Raw genomic sequence first — 14,391 nt, forward strand, 5'->3', positions numbered from 1 at the left:
ACTTAGAGTCAGTTATCGCCAAGTTTTTCATTCATTCCCCAGCCGACTATGTTAGCTGCTCGGATTAGTGTTGCTTCACATAGTGTGTTCGTCGCCACCATCCGCCCATCCGCTCCATATGCCCCATGCCTGTCCCCCCAGGTCCCCCAGCCCCCCTTCCTTCCCCAACAAATACAGATCCATTATCCAGATCACACGGACACACGGATAGTGTACATGAGGCGATCGGCCGAAGAACGATCGTTAGAACCCGAACAGAACCGAATCGAAACGAGCCAGTCGGGGCATCGGCGATGGGCTTTTGGATCGCTAAAACTTATACTATAATTAGTCGTGTTCCGTCTCCCCGAGTAAGTAGTACCAGCTGCCTTTCAATATAGTGTGTTCGGATCGGCGCTCGGTTGTGGTTGTGTGATTTTAGTTCGCTCCCGTCGATCCATCCAGCTGGATCGGTTTCTGAAAGGAGCTATTAGGTAAAAAAAAAAATAGAAAAAAATATCCATCGCAGGAGGAAAACGTTGCAAAATCTAAAGCATAAAAACTAAAGCAGCTAGTTTTGTGGATGGCTTTGGTTTATTCACACATTTAAAGGCCGTTTCAATACTTCGTGCAATCTTTGTGTCTGTTCCAGTGCTTCTCAAACTGTCAGCCAAGCGCAGTCGAAAAAGTCACACAACTTTTGAAATTCGATGAATCGCAAAGAAATACTATCTCAAATAAAGAAAAATAATTTTATCAATTAAAATTTACAAAAAAAAAAATAATATATTTAAAATGAAATTGGATCCAAGTTGTGGAATTATTTTTCCCACAACATAATTTGAATTACTTCGCCAAGTCAGAGAATTTCCCATAAGCCCATATCGAACACATTCTGAAATTCTAAATTTTTTTGCAACTTTTGCGAAATTAAAGTGCCCAATTTTTGTGGCTCATCTTTCCAGGCCCAACGACGGCAACATATAAATTAAAACTCGACGAGGACTGTGAAATTAATTGTGCAGGCTTAAGTGTATAGGGCATCATGTTGCCCTTCTGGAAGCGGTAAGTTTTGGCCATTTTAAAAATCTTTCAACCATTTTTATTTTAAGTTAGAAAATTACAAGGTTTTCAACAAATTTTAAAAGAAGAAATTTTTAACACGTTTTTTAGACAAATTATGAAAAAAAAACTTAAAAAAAAAAGTAAAATAATATTTGACTAGTTATTTATTAAATTTTAAAAACTATTTAGTTTTTTATACTAAGTTCTTAATACCGTTATTCAAAATTTTATTCTTATACCTTGACACTTGACACTCTTTGAAACCTATCGCTCTCTTTGCGTGTGGCTCTCTTAAGCTCTAAGGCGCAGACTTTTTTTAATTGATAGCCGCAAAGAGAGTGGCTCCAAGAGAACAATGAGCTCCAACAAAATGAACTGATAAGACTTTAATGAACCTCTTATCTTTTGTTCTCTTCCTCACAGGCTGCTGTACGCCGCCGTCATCGCTGGAGCGTTAGTCGGTGCCGACGCTGTAAGATAACATAACTACCTGACTATTCCCGGATTCATCTCCAACCATCAACCCATCTCATATATTTTTTTTTTAGCAATTTTGGAGGCAATCTGGCAGCGGAGGCATTCAACCGCCATACCAGCCCAGGAATCAAGATGATCAACGTTTCCCCATCGACGAAAGTTACGATATTGTGGACTCCGCCTCGGTTCAGCGCGGAGCACCGCTACCGAAGAACTGTACGGCCGGATACGCGGGCTGTGTGCCCAAGTGTATAGCGGAAAAGGGCAACCGGGGTCTGCCAGGACCCTCGGGCCCCACAGGACCAAAAGGCGCGCAAGGATTCCCCGGCAGCGAGGGTCCGGCTGGAGACAAGGGCCAGAAGGGCGACCCCGGCCCATACGGACAACGTGGTGCTAAGGGAGAACGCGGATTACAGGGAATGCACGGTCTACCTGGTATTGCCGGAATTCCCGGTTCTGCTGGTAACCCAGGAGCTCCCGGTCTGAACGGCAAGGACGGATGCGATGGCAGTGCTGGACTTCCCGGTCTTCAGGGTCTGTCCGGAATGCAGGGACCTCGCGGTTACCCCGGTGTAGCTGGTGCCAAGGGTGAGAAGGGTGAGCCGGCCAAGGAGAACGGTAACTACGCCAAGGGAGAGAAGGGTGAGCCCGGCTTCAGCGGTCGATCTGGATATGCCGGACCCCAGGGTGTTCCCGGCGAGAAGGGAGAGCGCGGTGACACTGGCCCGTACGGTGCAAAGGGACCCCGTGGTGACTATGGATTGAAGGGAGAGAAGGGTGACTCCTGCTTCGGGCCCCTGAAGCCCGGCGATAAGGGAGACAAGGGTGAGAAGGGAGAGCCGGCAGTGAAGTTGCCCACAACCGGAACCGAGGTCGTTCTCGGACCACGCGGTGATGATGGACAAAAGGGAGAGCCTGGCCTGCCGGGACGCAAGGGTGAGGCTGGACAGATCGGTGACACTGGACTGGATGGACAAAAGGGTGAGAAGGGTCTGCCCGGCGGCCCAGGTGATCGTGTAAGTAATATTTTATTATATTTCTGATAAAAAATTATACAAATTTATTTAACTTTAACATTAAAATTAAAAAAAAAAAACTACAATTTCGTTTTTAGGGTCGCCAAGGAAACTTTGGACAACCAGGACCTTCTGGCCAAAAGGGAGATCGCGGTGAAACTGGTCTGAATGGTCTGCCCGGTAACCCAGGACAAAAGGGTGAACCCGGTCGAGCTGGCTCGACTGGTCAGCAAGGTCTGGTCGGTCCCCCTGGACCTCCTGGTGGTGGCCGTGGAACCCCCGGACCCTCTGGACCCAAAGGACCTCGTGGCTATGCTGGCCCCCCTGGACCTCAAGGATTGAATGGAGCCGACGGTCAGCCCGGTCCTCAGGGTTATCCTGGGCAAAAGGGAGGCACTGGAATGCCCGGTCGTCCTGGTGGCGAAGGCTTGCCCGGACAGAAAGGCGAGAAAGGTATCGGTGGACGAGACGGACCCCAGGGACCGGTCGGACCCGTTGGACACCCCGGACCCCCGGGACCCGAGGGACAGAAGGGTGACTCTGGCCAGCCTGGCTATGGTATTCAAGGACCAAAAGGAAACGACGGATATCCTGGGTAAGTTTCTTATTTTTAGGTTATTTTTTGATTTTTGAGGTTACATTTTAATCCGCTTGTATCCTTCCAGACGTCCAGGACTTCCTGGAGCCAAGGGTGAGCGCGGTTTCAAGGGTGTAGCTGGTGTTCCCGGAGATTCGAAACTGGGTCGTCCCGGAGAGACTGGTATTGCTGGACAACCAGGTCAGAAGGGTGATGCCGGTCGGCCCGGCACTCCTGGCCAAAAAGGAGAAATGGGTCTTAAGGGTGATGTTGGCGGCAAGTGCTCGCTATGTCCTCAGGGCCAAAAGGGAGACAAGGGAACCCGCGGTTTGGACGGCATTCCCGGAAACACTGGAGCACGTGGACCACCTGGCGAGCGAGGATATCCCGGCGAACGTGGATCTGACGGTATCAACGGTCAAACGGGTCCTCCCGGCGAACGCGGAGTAGACGGCGTACCCGGTGTTCCCGGAGCTGTTGGCGAACCTGGTGAAGCAGCTATTGAGGATTTGAGCCTGGTGGCGCCTCTCAGGGGTGATAAGGGTAATCCCGGTCATCCCGGCGCTGCAGGAGTAAAAGGAGAACGAGGACGTGACGGTGTACCTGGCCTGCCTGGTATTAAGGGAGAAAATGGTATCAAGGGCGAGAAGGGTCTTACCGGATTCCCCGGAGCTGATGGAACTCCCGGAGCCCCGGGACGTGACGGCTATAACGGAGCTCCTGGCCTCACCATCAAGGGAGAGCCTGGTACCCGTGGCTATGATGGACTGAAGGGAGACAAGGGTACCTCTGGATATGTCGGCCAGAAGGGAGAGCCCGGAACCTGCGAGGCTAGCGAACTTAAGATCCCCGCCAAGGGCAACAAGGGAGAGCGTGGTGAGACCGGAATGCCAGGACCTGAAGGACCGAAGGGCGAAAAGGGTAACTACGGACTACGTGGCGAAAAGGGTGCCACCGGTCCCCAGGGCCCAGTTGGGCCTGTCGGACCACGTGGCTTGACTGGACCGCGAGGCGAAAAAGGACACGCTGGACCCATCGGTGCCCCTGGTAACGCCGGAAAGAACGGACTCCGTGGCCTGCCCGGTCGCGATGGAGCACGTGGTCAGAAGGGAGAGCAAGGTATCCCAGTGGCCGGTCCACCTGGACCTCAGGGTCTCGACGGTCTGCAAGGCGAGAAAGGTGTTCGTGGCCAGCCCGGACCTCAGGGCTTGCCCGGAGCTGAAGGCAGTATTGGATATCCCGGAGATAAGGGTGATGCTGGTTTCCCCGGAACGCCCGGCCGCACTGGTGCTGTTGGTGAAAAGGGAGACGTGGGTCCCCTTGGACCACCCGGTGTTCCTGGACCTCCCGGTGTACCCGGTATCGATGGAGTACGTGGTCGTGACGGCGCCAAGGGTGAACCCGGCAATCCTGGCCTGGTCGGTATGCCCGGAAACAAGGGTGATCGTGGAGCCCCTGGTAACGACGGACCCCGAGGTTTCAGCGGCCTCGCTGGACAGCCTGGTAAACGTGGATCCCCCGGAATTCCCGGTGTTCCCGGTAAGTACAATGTTGTCTTTCATATCCCCCATGCGAAAGCTCAACAAATATTTAACACTTTCAGGCGCAAAGGGTGAGAAGGGAAATATTGGCTTAACTGGAATCTCTGGAGCCGTCGGTGGTCGGGGTGCTCCTGGACCCCCGGGAATAATGGGCGTCAAGGGTGACCAAGGCCCAATCGGTGCCCCCGGTGAGCCTGGATTGGACGGCTTGAACGGCGAGAAAGGTAACCAGGGTCTTCCTGGTTTGGATGGAGCTCCTGGTCTGCCTGGTGATGCCTCCGAAAAGGGACAAAAGGGAGAGCCAGGTATCTCTGGACTGCGAGGAATTCAGGGACTTACCGGCGAACCAGGTTTACCCGGAGAGAAGGGCTTGCCCGGAGTGCCTGTGCACGGCCGTCCTGGTCCCCAGGGCGAGAAAGGTGACACCGGACGCAATGGCTTTGATGGAGCGGATGGCGTGAACGGAGAGAAGGGAGACCAAGGTGTCGCTGGTGTATGGGGCGTCAAGGGCGATAAAGGAGCCACCGGCCTGGCCGGTAACCCCGGACAACCCGGACTCGATGGTCAGCCAGGTGTACAGGGTGCTCCTGGAGCCCCTGGCTACCCCGGTGCTCAAGGATATAAGGGAGATGCTGGACTTGCCGGTTTGGATGGATTAAAGGGTGAAACCGGACCGATTGGACCTCAAGGATACCCCGGACCCATTGGCATTAAGGGCGAGCGTGGACCCCGTGGTCAGCCCGGTCTACCCGCCATTATTGATATTCCGAAACTGCGAGGCGACAAGGGAGAGCGTGGAGAGATCGGTCTGACCGGACAGAAGGGAGAGCGCGGCGAGCAAGGAGCTCAGGGCGCGATCGGCTACACCGGAGCGAAGGGAGACCAAGGCTTGGAGGGACCTCGTGGTCTCAATGGATTGAATGGAGCTCCTGGTCTGAAGGGTGATATCGGACCTCAAGGCGAGCCTGGCTATCCTGGTCAGTCCATCAAGGGTGAGAAGGGTCTGCCCGGACGTTCAGGCAAGCACGGACGTGAGGGTAAGTTCACAAAAGAGATCTACGTTGGATCCTTATGAACCTTTATCTTTTATCCTTAAAACAGGAATCACTGGACCTCCTGGCATCAAGGGTGATCGCGGTCTGCCTGGTTTGCCCGGAGAGCCGGGTTTGGTTGGTCTTCCTGGACGTGTCGGCCCCGCTGGTGCCAAGGGAGAGCGTGGTCTGACCGGTAGTCCCGGTCAACCTGGACGTGATGGCTTCAACGGCGCTGCTGGACTTAAGGGTGAGACTGGATACCAGGGTATCAAGGGTGACCGTGGTGAGCCTGGAGAAATTGGACAGAAGGGCGCTAAGGGCGACCAGGGATACCAAGGACCTCCTGGTCTGGCTGGAGCTACTGGACCCAAGGGTGATACTGGCTATCCCGGCTTGAACGGATCCGATGGACCTCCGGGTGCCCCCGGCGAGCGCGGCTTCCCCGGACCCAAGGGCCTCAACGGACGGGATGGCATTCCTGGCCAGCCCGGCCAGAAGGGTGAGCCCGGTGTACGTCCACCACCTGGACCCAAGGGAGAGCCTGGTCAGCCAGGCCGTGACGGAGAGAAGGGTGAGCCCGGACCAGAGGGTCAAAGGGGATTGATCGGAATCCAGGGCGAGCGTGGTGAGAAGGGAGAGCGTGGTCTGATCGGTCAGAGCGGTCTGGTCGGACGTCCCGGACCCAAGGGTGATCGCGGAGAGCAGGGTCTGATTGGTCTGGAAGGTGCCATCGGTCTGCAGGGCCTGAAGGGAGAGCCAGGTGCACCATGCACCGCCGCTTTGGACTACCTCACCGGCATCCTGGTGACCCGTCACAGTCAGAGCGAGCAGGTACCCACGTGCTTCGCGGGACAAACTCAACTCTGGACCGGCTACTCTCTGCTGTATATCGACGGCAACGATTATGGTCACAACCAGGACCTTGGCTCGCCCGGATCCTGTGTGCCCAAATTCTCAACACTGCCCATGCTGTCCTGTGGCCAGAATAACATCTGCAACTACGCGTCGCGTAACGACAAGACCTTCTGGCTGTCCACCTCCGCCCCTCTGCCGATGATGCCCGTGGAGAACTACGAGATCAACAAGTACATCTCCCGCTGCGTCGTTTGCGAGGCGCCTGCCAACGTAATCGCCGTGCACAGTCAGTCTCTGGATATTCCCAACTGCCCCAACGGCTGGGAGGGTCTCTGGATCGGCTACAGTTTCCTTATGGTAAGGATTATTGTTACAAATTCTTAAACAGAAAAACTAATAATTTTTTTTGTATTTTTTAGCACACTGCCGTGGGTAATGGCGGTGGTGGTCAGGCGCTGCAATCGCCTGGCTCCTGCTTGGAGGACTTCCGTGCCACTCCGTTCATCGAGTGCAACGGCGCCAAGGGTACTTGCCACTTCTTCGAGACGATGACCAGCTTCTGGATGGTCACTCTGGAGAACAACGATCAGTTCCAGAAGCCCGAACAGCAGACGATCAAGGCCGGCAACCTGCTGACCCGCGTCTCCAGGTGTCAAGTCTGCATGAAGAACTCGTCGTAGGACCGGATCGGATCCGCAGGCACCTCACAGACACCCCAGCACAGCATAAGTTTAATCTAAATGTAAAGCCCTAAATATACCAACGAACACACAACACAAAACAACAAACAAACAAACAAACAAACACACACAGACGAACCAACACTGCTACAAATTCCTTAAACTAACCAAAAAAAAAACAAAGAAAATAGGGATCGGATAGGTCAAAGTGCTATGTTGACCCCGGGACCTTAATGCCATTTTTGTATCTGCCAATTAATGTTCTAAACAAATGTAAACTGCTTCTAAGTTACGTTACGTAAGTTAAGTAAATGAAAGAAATAAACTAGCCACGGTCGTATGTCCACAAAAAATAAAAAACAATAATAATATGTACTATATGTATACCATCAATGTTCCATCAAGGCACGTTCCATTTTTTAGCATCCGATTAAATGCGAATGAATGCATTATATATGAGAGAATACCATATAACGATTATCGAAATCTATCCACTGACATAGACCGTCTCCTCAACTGCTAAACACAACTTTGTCGCTTATTGTTTACGTTTATGAAATAAACAAAAAATGGTAAAATAAAGAAAATTTTTAAAAATAAAATATTATAAAGGTTTGATATTTTAAGGAGGGTGTACCAAATTTATGGTTCTAGTTTAATATTTTAAGGAGGGTATACCAAATGTAAGGTTCTTTAAGATGTCATACCTTCTTCTCTCTTTATAAAGTAAGTACTTATTAATATTAGCTTCGTTCTTTAAATCAAAGTATTAATTAATAAAAACTTAATACATTTTAACAATATTTATATTTATTTAAATGTTTATTAATTTAGTAAAGAGTTAAGCTTAAGATAGATACAATCTTTCTTTGTTCCAAAGTGGAAAACCATCTATTTTTAAGTTCGAAAAATTGTTTTTTTAGAAAGCTATAGCTTGCAGCTTAAGATTTCTACTAAAAACCCCATCTTCTAGAGAAGATTCTCATACTTCTATATATTTTATTTACAATATTCCCGTCTAACCCTTAGAAAATATTTAATTTTCTTTACCATTGAAAACTATGGATATTGTTTAAAATCAAAGTCATAAGATACCTCAAACAAAAGGTGGTTAGATCGGCAACTAGAGCATAAAAAAGGAAACAAAAAACAAGGGTTCAGTCGGTCTAGCTTTTGTGGTGGATAACCCCGGTGGAGAGCCCTTAAATGGAAGCAATGCCAAGGCGAGGATGAGAACCAACTCACCACGTGCACTTGTGCGCATGACTCGCTCTTCGGAAGTGCCATAAATGGGGGTTGGGTTGGATTGGGCTGTGTGTGGGGGTGGTGGCACAGGCACAGTTTTGGGGTCGAGACGAGGCTTGGAGAGCTGCCGAGGGGTTGGCGTACTTATAACATATGATAATGACATGCAGACACACATACACATAGTCCACATAGTTGGTGGTTGGAAGCAGCCCGCTGCGATTCCAGCTGAGGAAAAATAAGGGTAGGCTTTTGTGGCTTCAACTTGGAAAAGTGAGCCAACGCACAAAGAGGCGAGGAAGAGGCCAGAAGCCATCGAGACTTGGACGGAAGCGGAGTCGTCGGTGGGAGTTACAACAACTTCAGGCAGATAAGCGGAGCAGCTTTTTGGGAGCTCAGGAGGTGGAGGTGCCCGACAAAAAAAAATGTGTGTACCCAAATGGGAACGGTGAATAAAGTGTCCATTTAAGGAAAAAACTATCCAAACCATTAAAAGAAACACCAGACCTGCTAAAACTTTGGTAAACCAGAAACCGGAAGTGCTGGAAAAGAAGGACGGTCTGGATCAGATAGCCAACCCCAGATAAAATCAACTTTTTGTCCTCCAACACCTCGCAACCCCTATTTATGATTATCGTTCTGCTGCTGCTGTTCCAATCGCTGTGCCTCTACTGCCAACGTCTGGTGCTCTACGTCCACGACCGATGCTTCCCGAAGAACGTCCGCCTGCTCCAGGAGGTGGCCGAGACGGTGGGCGATCGTAAGGCGCCCCAACGCCTGGCCGAGCAGCAGCTGGAGCAGCTAAAGCGCAGCCAGAAGCGGCGCATCCTCGAGCCAATCCTACCCCTCGTCGGTGGCCTCAACTCGGAGGCCTGTCGTTTCTGTGCCCACAGTCCCCAGGGCTATTGTCGCCATCACTTCCATCTGCAGGAGCTGCAGCTCCATAAGCAGCGGGGCACTCGCGGTGACCAGGACTTCCGACAGCTTCGGAGGATTAAGCGGGAGCTGAAGAGAACCATCGGGCAGCAGCAACAACAGCAGCAGGCTAGAAGCTATCGTCCCCTGAGACTAAGTGCCAGTTGGAGCACCAATTCTCTGAGCAGTGGCTACGGATCCTTGGCCAGTTTTGGCAGTCAGGAGCAGGTGGAAGTGCTAGAGGATAACGAGGTGTTTGAGGAGGAGACTCCCTTGCCGCAAGAGGAAGGGCAACCAGAGGGCTTGGACGAACAGGAAGAAACGGAAGAGGATAACCGACCACTTCTAACCACTCACTTGTAGGCTTTGTTTCTTTTCGATGAGGACTTTAAAGGACTGGTAACACTCCTTTGACTTGAAAGGATTTCGAAGGAAAAGGAAGCAACTCTCATCCAAGCAGACCAAGACCCACTTGACAGATTTCCAGTGACAGCATTGGCATTGCCTTCGTTAATTAATTGAAATCGAGTAGCAAAATTTCCTAGTTACCCAACCATGTCCGATTTAGAAGTGGATCCTCCGCATCAGCAGCCGCAGCAGTTGGCGATGACTCCGAGAAGAGGACGCCATAGCGGGCGACGAGGGGGGGGCTGCCTATCGGCGCATCCCTCCGCCCAGGAGGCAGCATCTCAGGCAGCGTCGCCTTCGTCGCCATCATCGTCTACAACGGCTAGGGTCTGTCCACTTATGGAGGGCGTCGAAGACAACTGGACGTGGAGCAAGCGTCACCGGTCCAAGGAGGTGGTGCTCAGTGGTCCCAACTCTCGAACCGTTCACTTCCACCCCAACTGGAGCAAGGGCACCGCCGGGGTGCAGGGCAAGCGACCGCTGAACAATGGCCGCCACTACTGGGAGCTGCATGTCTCCCAGCGCGTATTCGGCACGTCCATCATGTTCGGGATCGGCACCAAGTCCGCCCGTCTACACGCCAACGCCTTTCGCAACATGCTCGGCGAGAACGAGCACGGGTGGGGGCTCTCCCATAAGGGTGTCCTCTGGCACAAAGGTGTGGCCCTGCTCTACACGAAACGCTTTCGCGAGAACCATCCCACCCAAATAGGAGTGCTCTTTGACGGGATCGAGGGCACCCTTACCTACTACAAGGACGGCAAGTGCCTGGGTGTAGCTTTCCGAGGATTGAACCAGGTAGGTTGCCACTGATTATGTGAGTAATGAGTCCAATACTGAAACTACCATCTTTCCCGCACAGATTGATGAGCCACTGTATCCCATTGTCTGCTCCACGGCGGCCAAGACCGAGATGACTTTGAAGTGCACCCGAAGGGAGTTCGTTAGCCTCCAGGATCGGTGTCGAGCGGTGATCATGCGTCGTGTCCGCAGTACGTCGCGTCTGGAAAAGCTTAAGCTGCCGCTGCCCATCAGTGACTATCTCAGCGAGGTCATCGACGACAAGGAGCCGCTTCGTCAGGTAGACAACTACGATATATTGTGTGATCTTTAGAGCATCTCGGAGCATCCGCAACCGTTTCAGAGTTAGGGATGCCGCAGGTTAATCTTAAGTCTATATAGAGTATGTCCTATCCCCCAGGTGAATCCACTGGAGATGTGCATACTAAGTTATAATTTATAAGCGGCCCGTGAATCCATGTCGTTGTGCCATCAAGCAGAGCGCAGATGCAATCGGATACGATGCGATGCCTCTGGAATGAGTGTAAATTTCTCAACGTATTTTGTATAAAAGTGCTTTGTGGACTACATATATGTATTGTTAAGCAACTGGCATTATCCATAGGGGTTAGATAATCCGTTCTTTAGTTGTTTCTAGGATTTTTCTGTTTAATTCGTTTTTTTTGTTGAAATTTCTAGCAAAAATGTGGGGAAATAGGCCAATTCGGTGCAATATTTGTGATATAAGAACACGAAAGAAACAACTCGTACTTCGGGGCTTGAAGAGCATACAGCTCTACGCTAAATTAGGACATAGAGCTAAGCATATTTTTCAATACATGAGATGAGTGTGAAATCTAGTCAAAAAGAACAACACGCTGCAATGCTAATTTTGTAAAATTTCAGTCGGCAAGTTAGGCTTAAGTAATCGGAAAACCATTCTAGTCGTAAATTGCAAAATAACAATGCAATTGGAAATTAAATAAATCTACACTTAAATGTACTAACACCCGAAATAATTTAGTAAAAATGATTTATTACATTATTATGATTATTGTAGATTCTTTTTTGGTGTCTATTTAAACTACACATAATGTAATTGGTACATGGATAAAACAAGAACTAAGACATGGAAATGAAATTATTAAGAAGCGCTCAAAACAAAATGTCACTTGAATTTACATAAATAAACATAAATTTACTAACTATGTATATAAATGAAAGAGAATACTAAGCACAGTAACGCCACAGCATGAGACCGGCATGCCTGATTTTACAGCTCGTCGGATAGATGGTTGATGTTTTGGAGGTGATCTCCATAGTCGGTCGCCTCGCTCCCCACAAAGGTGTCGTAATTGTTTAGAATCTCTAGGTACGAAAGTCTGTCGTCGTGATCCTCATCGGTGGAGACAAATAGATGATCAACCTCATCCGAGGCTATGGCAGCGTTGCTTGGCACTATCCAGGACAAAACCTCCTCACCAGTGAGGACACCGTCTCCGTTCACATCGTGATCTTTGTCGAACCGCTCCTTTTCGGTAATTAGCCACTCCTTGTCATGATGCGCAGCCGCATCGCCCACGAACTCTTTGAAATTGATTTTTCCATCGTGGTCCTGATCTTTGTCCTGCATTGTATGTTCCAACATGATGGGCAACATTGCCGGATGGTCTTCGGGATTGTTAAAAGCATTAAACTCCTCTAGGGATAGTACACCGTCGTTGTTTGTGTCGGCTGCCTTAAACATTTCCTTGTCCTGCTTGATCATTTTCTGTTCATCTTCGTAGCTTTCAAAGTCGATGGTCTCCTTTTTGAAGTCCTCGTCCTCCATTGCATAGGTGTCCTGCAGATACTCCTTCCATGTAACCTTCTCGTCCCCATCTTGGTCGATTTCTTCGAAACGATCAGCAGCCTCTTCCTCGGATAGTTTTCTGTAAGGGTGTTGGATTAGTTTTGTAAAAGCAACAATTATTTTACATTTAAAATTGTCAGTTTTGCAACTTGAAGCATTAAAAGACGGTTAACTGCTTGGCTGACATCGATGCAGTATTAATTAACAGACAACACTCACTTAAAGGACCTTAATATCCAAGCTTTCAACTCGTGCCGATCAATAAACTCGTCCTTGTTCAGATCCATCATCTTGATGAGAATCAGGAGCCGCCTCTTCGACTCCTCCGGTGTAAGTGTGTCGAATTCTTGGGCCTCCTTAGTGTTTCCTGTTTTTCCAAAAAAATATTCAAGCATATTATTGAAAAATTGAACGGAACATAAAACAGAAGGTATGACCGATGACGCGGTGCTTTTAGAAAAACCATTTTTATGATCTTCCATTTGGTACACTTCGAGAAATTAAACAACAAACATGAAATATTTAAAATAAATAATACTTGTGTGTAACATACTTGTATGTGATGTTTAAAATTATTCAATCACGTATAGAACGTTTCTCTTTGTCGGTTTTTTTCAGTGTAGGCAAATAAAAATAAACCCCAGGAAAATAAACAATACTGATCATCGTGCACAGAGGAAAATGTATTCCACTTTCAGTTTCCGATCGAATTTAAAAGGAAATTTTTATATCTATTATCCGCAAATATCTTTGGGATCTTTCGGAACAAATTATCCCAAAGAATACCATGTTCTGGGTATTATCCTTTAGGATTTATGATAGATTCCTTCAAGGAATCATATTCTTTGGTGACTCACCGATGATGGCCTCATGATCAAACTCCACGTTGTGCTCTCCATCCTCGCCGTGATGATGGGCATCCCGAGGAGCGTAGATACCGTCCTTCACCCGCTCCTTGCTCAGATGCTTCTCGTGCTTGTGAGTGGCCACTGCTCCGAAGGCAGGCATCGGTCCCACAGCGGCAATAAAGGCCACAACGCATAGGACCAGAGGGAGGAGGGGCAGGTTCCTATTCGCAGACATTTTAATTGATTATGCCGAGCGGTGTGTGTACAGCTTCCCGCTTTCCGTTTCTTTCTCGTTTTGCTTTTTTGGCAACGCAGCGTCTTCAGATCTCTCACGCACACAGGCACTTTAGTGTTGGTGGCGTAACAGCGCCGACCCTAATGAACTCTGTTCACCTTTCGCCAGCGGCTGAAATATGCAAATTCCGATTTATTCAAAGAAGTATCTTTTTTTCGAATTTAAATACTCACCCAGAAAACCGACAGCTGTTTCTCCAGTCTATGGTTCTTCTAAATCCTTTATCAATTAATGAGTTGGAGTTATATTTTGTTCTATTGGCAGAAAAATTCAAATGATATCTGGTTCAATTCACACGATTAGATGCTATGGCACATTTTAAAACAAAAATCGTTTATTTATTTACACAGAAGCCGAGGAGGAAGATGCCTAGCAAGTGTGACCACACAGAGTGAGCGGAGGCTAATTGAGTTTACCTGGTCACTCTGAACAGCTGAAACAAACATTTATCGATAAGAGCAAGGGCACAATCATTGCAAATAGAAAATAAATGCTTGAAACATGGTAAATGTTATGAAAGGAGTTTTGGTTGAGTGGTAAGTGTGTGCCTTTATTGAAAGTAAGTTATGCTCAATCGCCTTGGTTGCAGTGATCCTGCTATGAAACAATTCCTGCTGCACTTGGACGAAAAGCTAGCTCTGGGGCGAAAATTCATCATTCAGGATCTGGACGAGAACCATTTGTTCATCTCCACGGACATTGTTGACGTTCTGCAGGCTCGCGTGGACGACTTGATGGACCGGATCAGTTTCCCGCTACACGATAAGGACGCATAAATCTCCACATACCCCCCAACTTTCCACAAAAAACACAAAAACTAAAAG

General features: G+C 49.0%; 5 protein-coding genes across 9 annotated transcripts; 4 read left to right on the forward strand and 1 right to left on the reverse strand.

The window, feature by feature from the left end:
- Positions 1-250: 250 nt before the first annotated feature.
- Col4a1 (Collagen type IV alpha 1) lies at positions 251-7,444 on the forward strand. 3 transcript variants are annotated; one of them, XM_017240250.3, is made up of 9 exons: positions 251-350; positions 945-1,044; positions 1,468-1,516; positions 1,593-2,537; positions 2,636-3,132; positions 3,203-4,653; positions 4,718-5,692; positions 5,757-6,901; positions 6,964-7,444. In XM_017240250.3, the coding sequence occupies exons 2-9, from the start codon at positions 1,025-1,027 to the stop codon at positions 7,222-7,224; spliced, it is 5,343 nt and encodes a 1,780-aa protein (XP_017095739.2). In that variant the 5' UTR covers positions 251-350; positions 945-1,024; the 3' UTR covers positions 7,225-7,444. The 3 variants fall into 3 exon arrangements, with proteins under 3 accessions (XP_017095739.2, XP_017095738.2, XP_070132907.1); XM_017240249.3 differs by having other exon boundaries at positions 347-473; XM_070276806.1 differs by lacking the exons at positions 251-350; positions 945-1,044; positions 1,468-1,516 and having other exon boundaries at positions 2,277-2,535.
- Positions 7,445-8,758: 1,314 nt separating this feature from the next.
- Positions 8,759-9,752, forward strand: LOC108124386 (uncharacterized). Its single transcript, XM_017240011.3, has one exon. The coding sequence runs from the start codon at positions 9,097-9,099 to the stop codon at positions 9,745-9,747; it is 651 nt and encodes a 216-aa protein (XP_017095500.2). The 5' UTR covers positions 8,759-9,096; the 3' UTR covers positions 9,748-9,752.
- A 187-nt stretch (positions 9,753-9,939) lies between these two features.
- SP555 (SPRY domain-containing SOCS box protein SP555) lies at positions 9,940-14,056 on the forward strand. 3 transcript variants are annotated; one of them, XM_070277117.1, is made up of 3 exons: positions 9,940-10,590; positions 10,655-10,873; positions 13,918-14,056. In XM_070277117.1, the coding sequence occupies exons 1-3, from the start codon at positions 9,940-9,942 to the stop codon at positions 13,960-13,962; spliced, it is 915 nt and encodes a 304-aa protein (XP_070133218.1). In that variant the 3' UTR covers positions 13,963-14,056. The 3 variants fall into 3 exon arrangements, with proteins under 3 accessions (XP_070133218.1, XP_070133219.1, XP_017095499.3); XM_070277118.1 differs by lacking the exon at positions 13,918-14,056 and adding an exon at positions 10,937-11,177; XM_017240010.3 differs by lacking the exon at positions 13,918-14,056 and adding an exon at positions 10,994-11,177.
- LOC108124382 (reticulocalbin-2) lies at positions 11,574-13,880 on the reverse strand. The gene is made up of 4 exons (XM_017240006.3): positions 13,741-13,880; positions 13,282-13,678; positions 12,644-12,791; positions 11,574-12,503 (listed from the first exon to the last, which is right to left on the reverse strand). The coding sequence occupies exons 2-4, from the start codon at positions 13,505-13,507 to the stop codon at positions 11,846-11,848; spliced, it is 1,032 nt and encodes a 343-aa protein (XP_017095495.2). The 5' UTR covers positions 13,508-13,678; positions 13,741-13,880; the 3' UTR covers positions 11,574-11,845.
- Tfb5 (transcription factor B5) lies at positions 13,964-14,343 on the forward strand. Its single transcript, XM_017240018.3, has 2 exons — positions 13,964-14,103; positions 14,157-14,343. Exons 1-2 carry the CDS (start codon positions 14,069-14,071, stop codon positions 14,341-14,343), a joined length of 222 nt encoding a protein of 73 aa, XP_017095507.1. The 5' UTR covers positions 13,964-14,068.
- Positions 14,344-14,391: the final 48 nt, after the last annotated feature.

The sequence above is a fragment of the Drosophila bipectinata genome, chromosome 2L (assembly GCF_030179905.1).
Source record: "Drosophila bipectinata strain 14024-0381.07 chromosome 2L, DbipHiC1v2, whole genome shotgun sequence".
Taxonomy (NCBI): domain Eukaryota; kingdom Metazoa; phylum Arthropoda; class Insecta; order Diptera; family Drosophilidae; genus Drosophila; species Drosophila bipectinata.

Excerpts from the sequence above, each read along its gene's own strand:
- LOC108124382 (XM_017240006.3), bottom strand. The coding sequence starts at position 13,507 with ATGTCTGCGAATAGGAACCTGCCCCTCCTCCCTCTGGTCCTATGCGTT. Across the intron at positions 12,792-13,281 it reads TGATCATGAGGCCATCATCG|GAAACACTAAGGAGGCCCAA; the intron begins GTGAGTCACCAA and ends TTGGAAAAACAG. Across the intron at positions 12,504-12,643 it reads TGGATATTAAGGTCCTTTAA|AAAACTATCCGAGGAAGAGG; the intron begins GTGAGTGTTGTC and ends ACACCCTTACAG.
- Tfb5 (XM_017240018.3), top strand. The coding sequence starts at position 14,069 with ATGGTAAATGTTATGAAAGGAGTTTTGGTTGAGTG. Across the intron at positions 14,104-14,156 it reads AAAGGAGTTTTGGTTGAGTG|TGATCCTGCTATGAAACAAT; the intron begins GTAAGTGTGTGC and ends CCTTGGTTGCAG.
- LOC108124386 (XM_017240011.3), top strand. The coding sequence starts at position 9,097 with ATGATTATCGTTCTGCTGCTGCTGTTCCAATCGCTGTGCCTCTACTGC.
- SP555 (XM_070277117.1), top strand. The coding sequence starts at position 9,940 with ATGTCCGATTTAGAAGTGGATCCTCCGCATCAGCAGCCGCAGCAGTTG. Across the intron at positions 10,591-10,654 it reads CTTTCCGAGGATTGAACCAG|ATTGATGAGCCACTGTATCC; the intron begins GTAGGTTGCCAC and ends TTTCCCGCACAG. Across the intron at positions 10,874-13,917 it reads ACAAGGAGCCGCTTCGTCAG|AAGCCGAGGAGGAAGATGCC; the intron begins GTAGACAACTAC and ends TTATTTACACAG.
- Col4a1 (XM_017240250.3), top strand. The coding sequence starts at position 1,025 with ATGTTGCCCTTCTGGAAGCG. Across the intron at positions 1,045-1,467 it reads ATGTTGCCCTTCTGGAAGCG|GCTGCTGTACGCCGCCGTCA; the intron begins GTAAGTTTTGGC and ends TCTTCCTCACAG. Across the intron at positions 1,517-1,592 it reads CGTTAGTCGGTGCCGACGCT|CAATTTTGGAGGCAATCTGG; the intron begins GTAAGATAACAT and ends TTTTTTTTTTAG.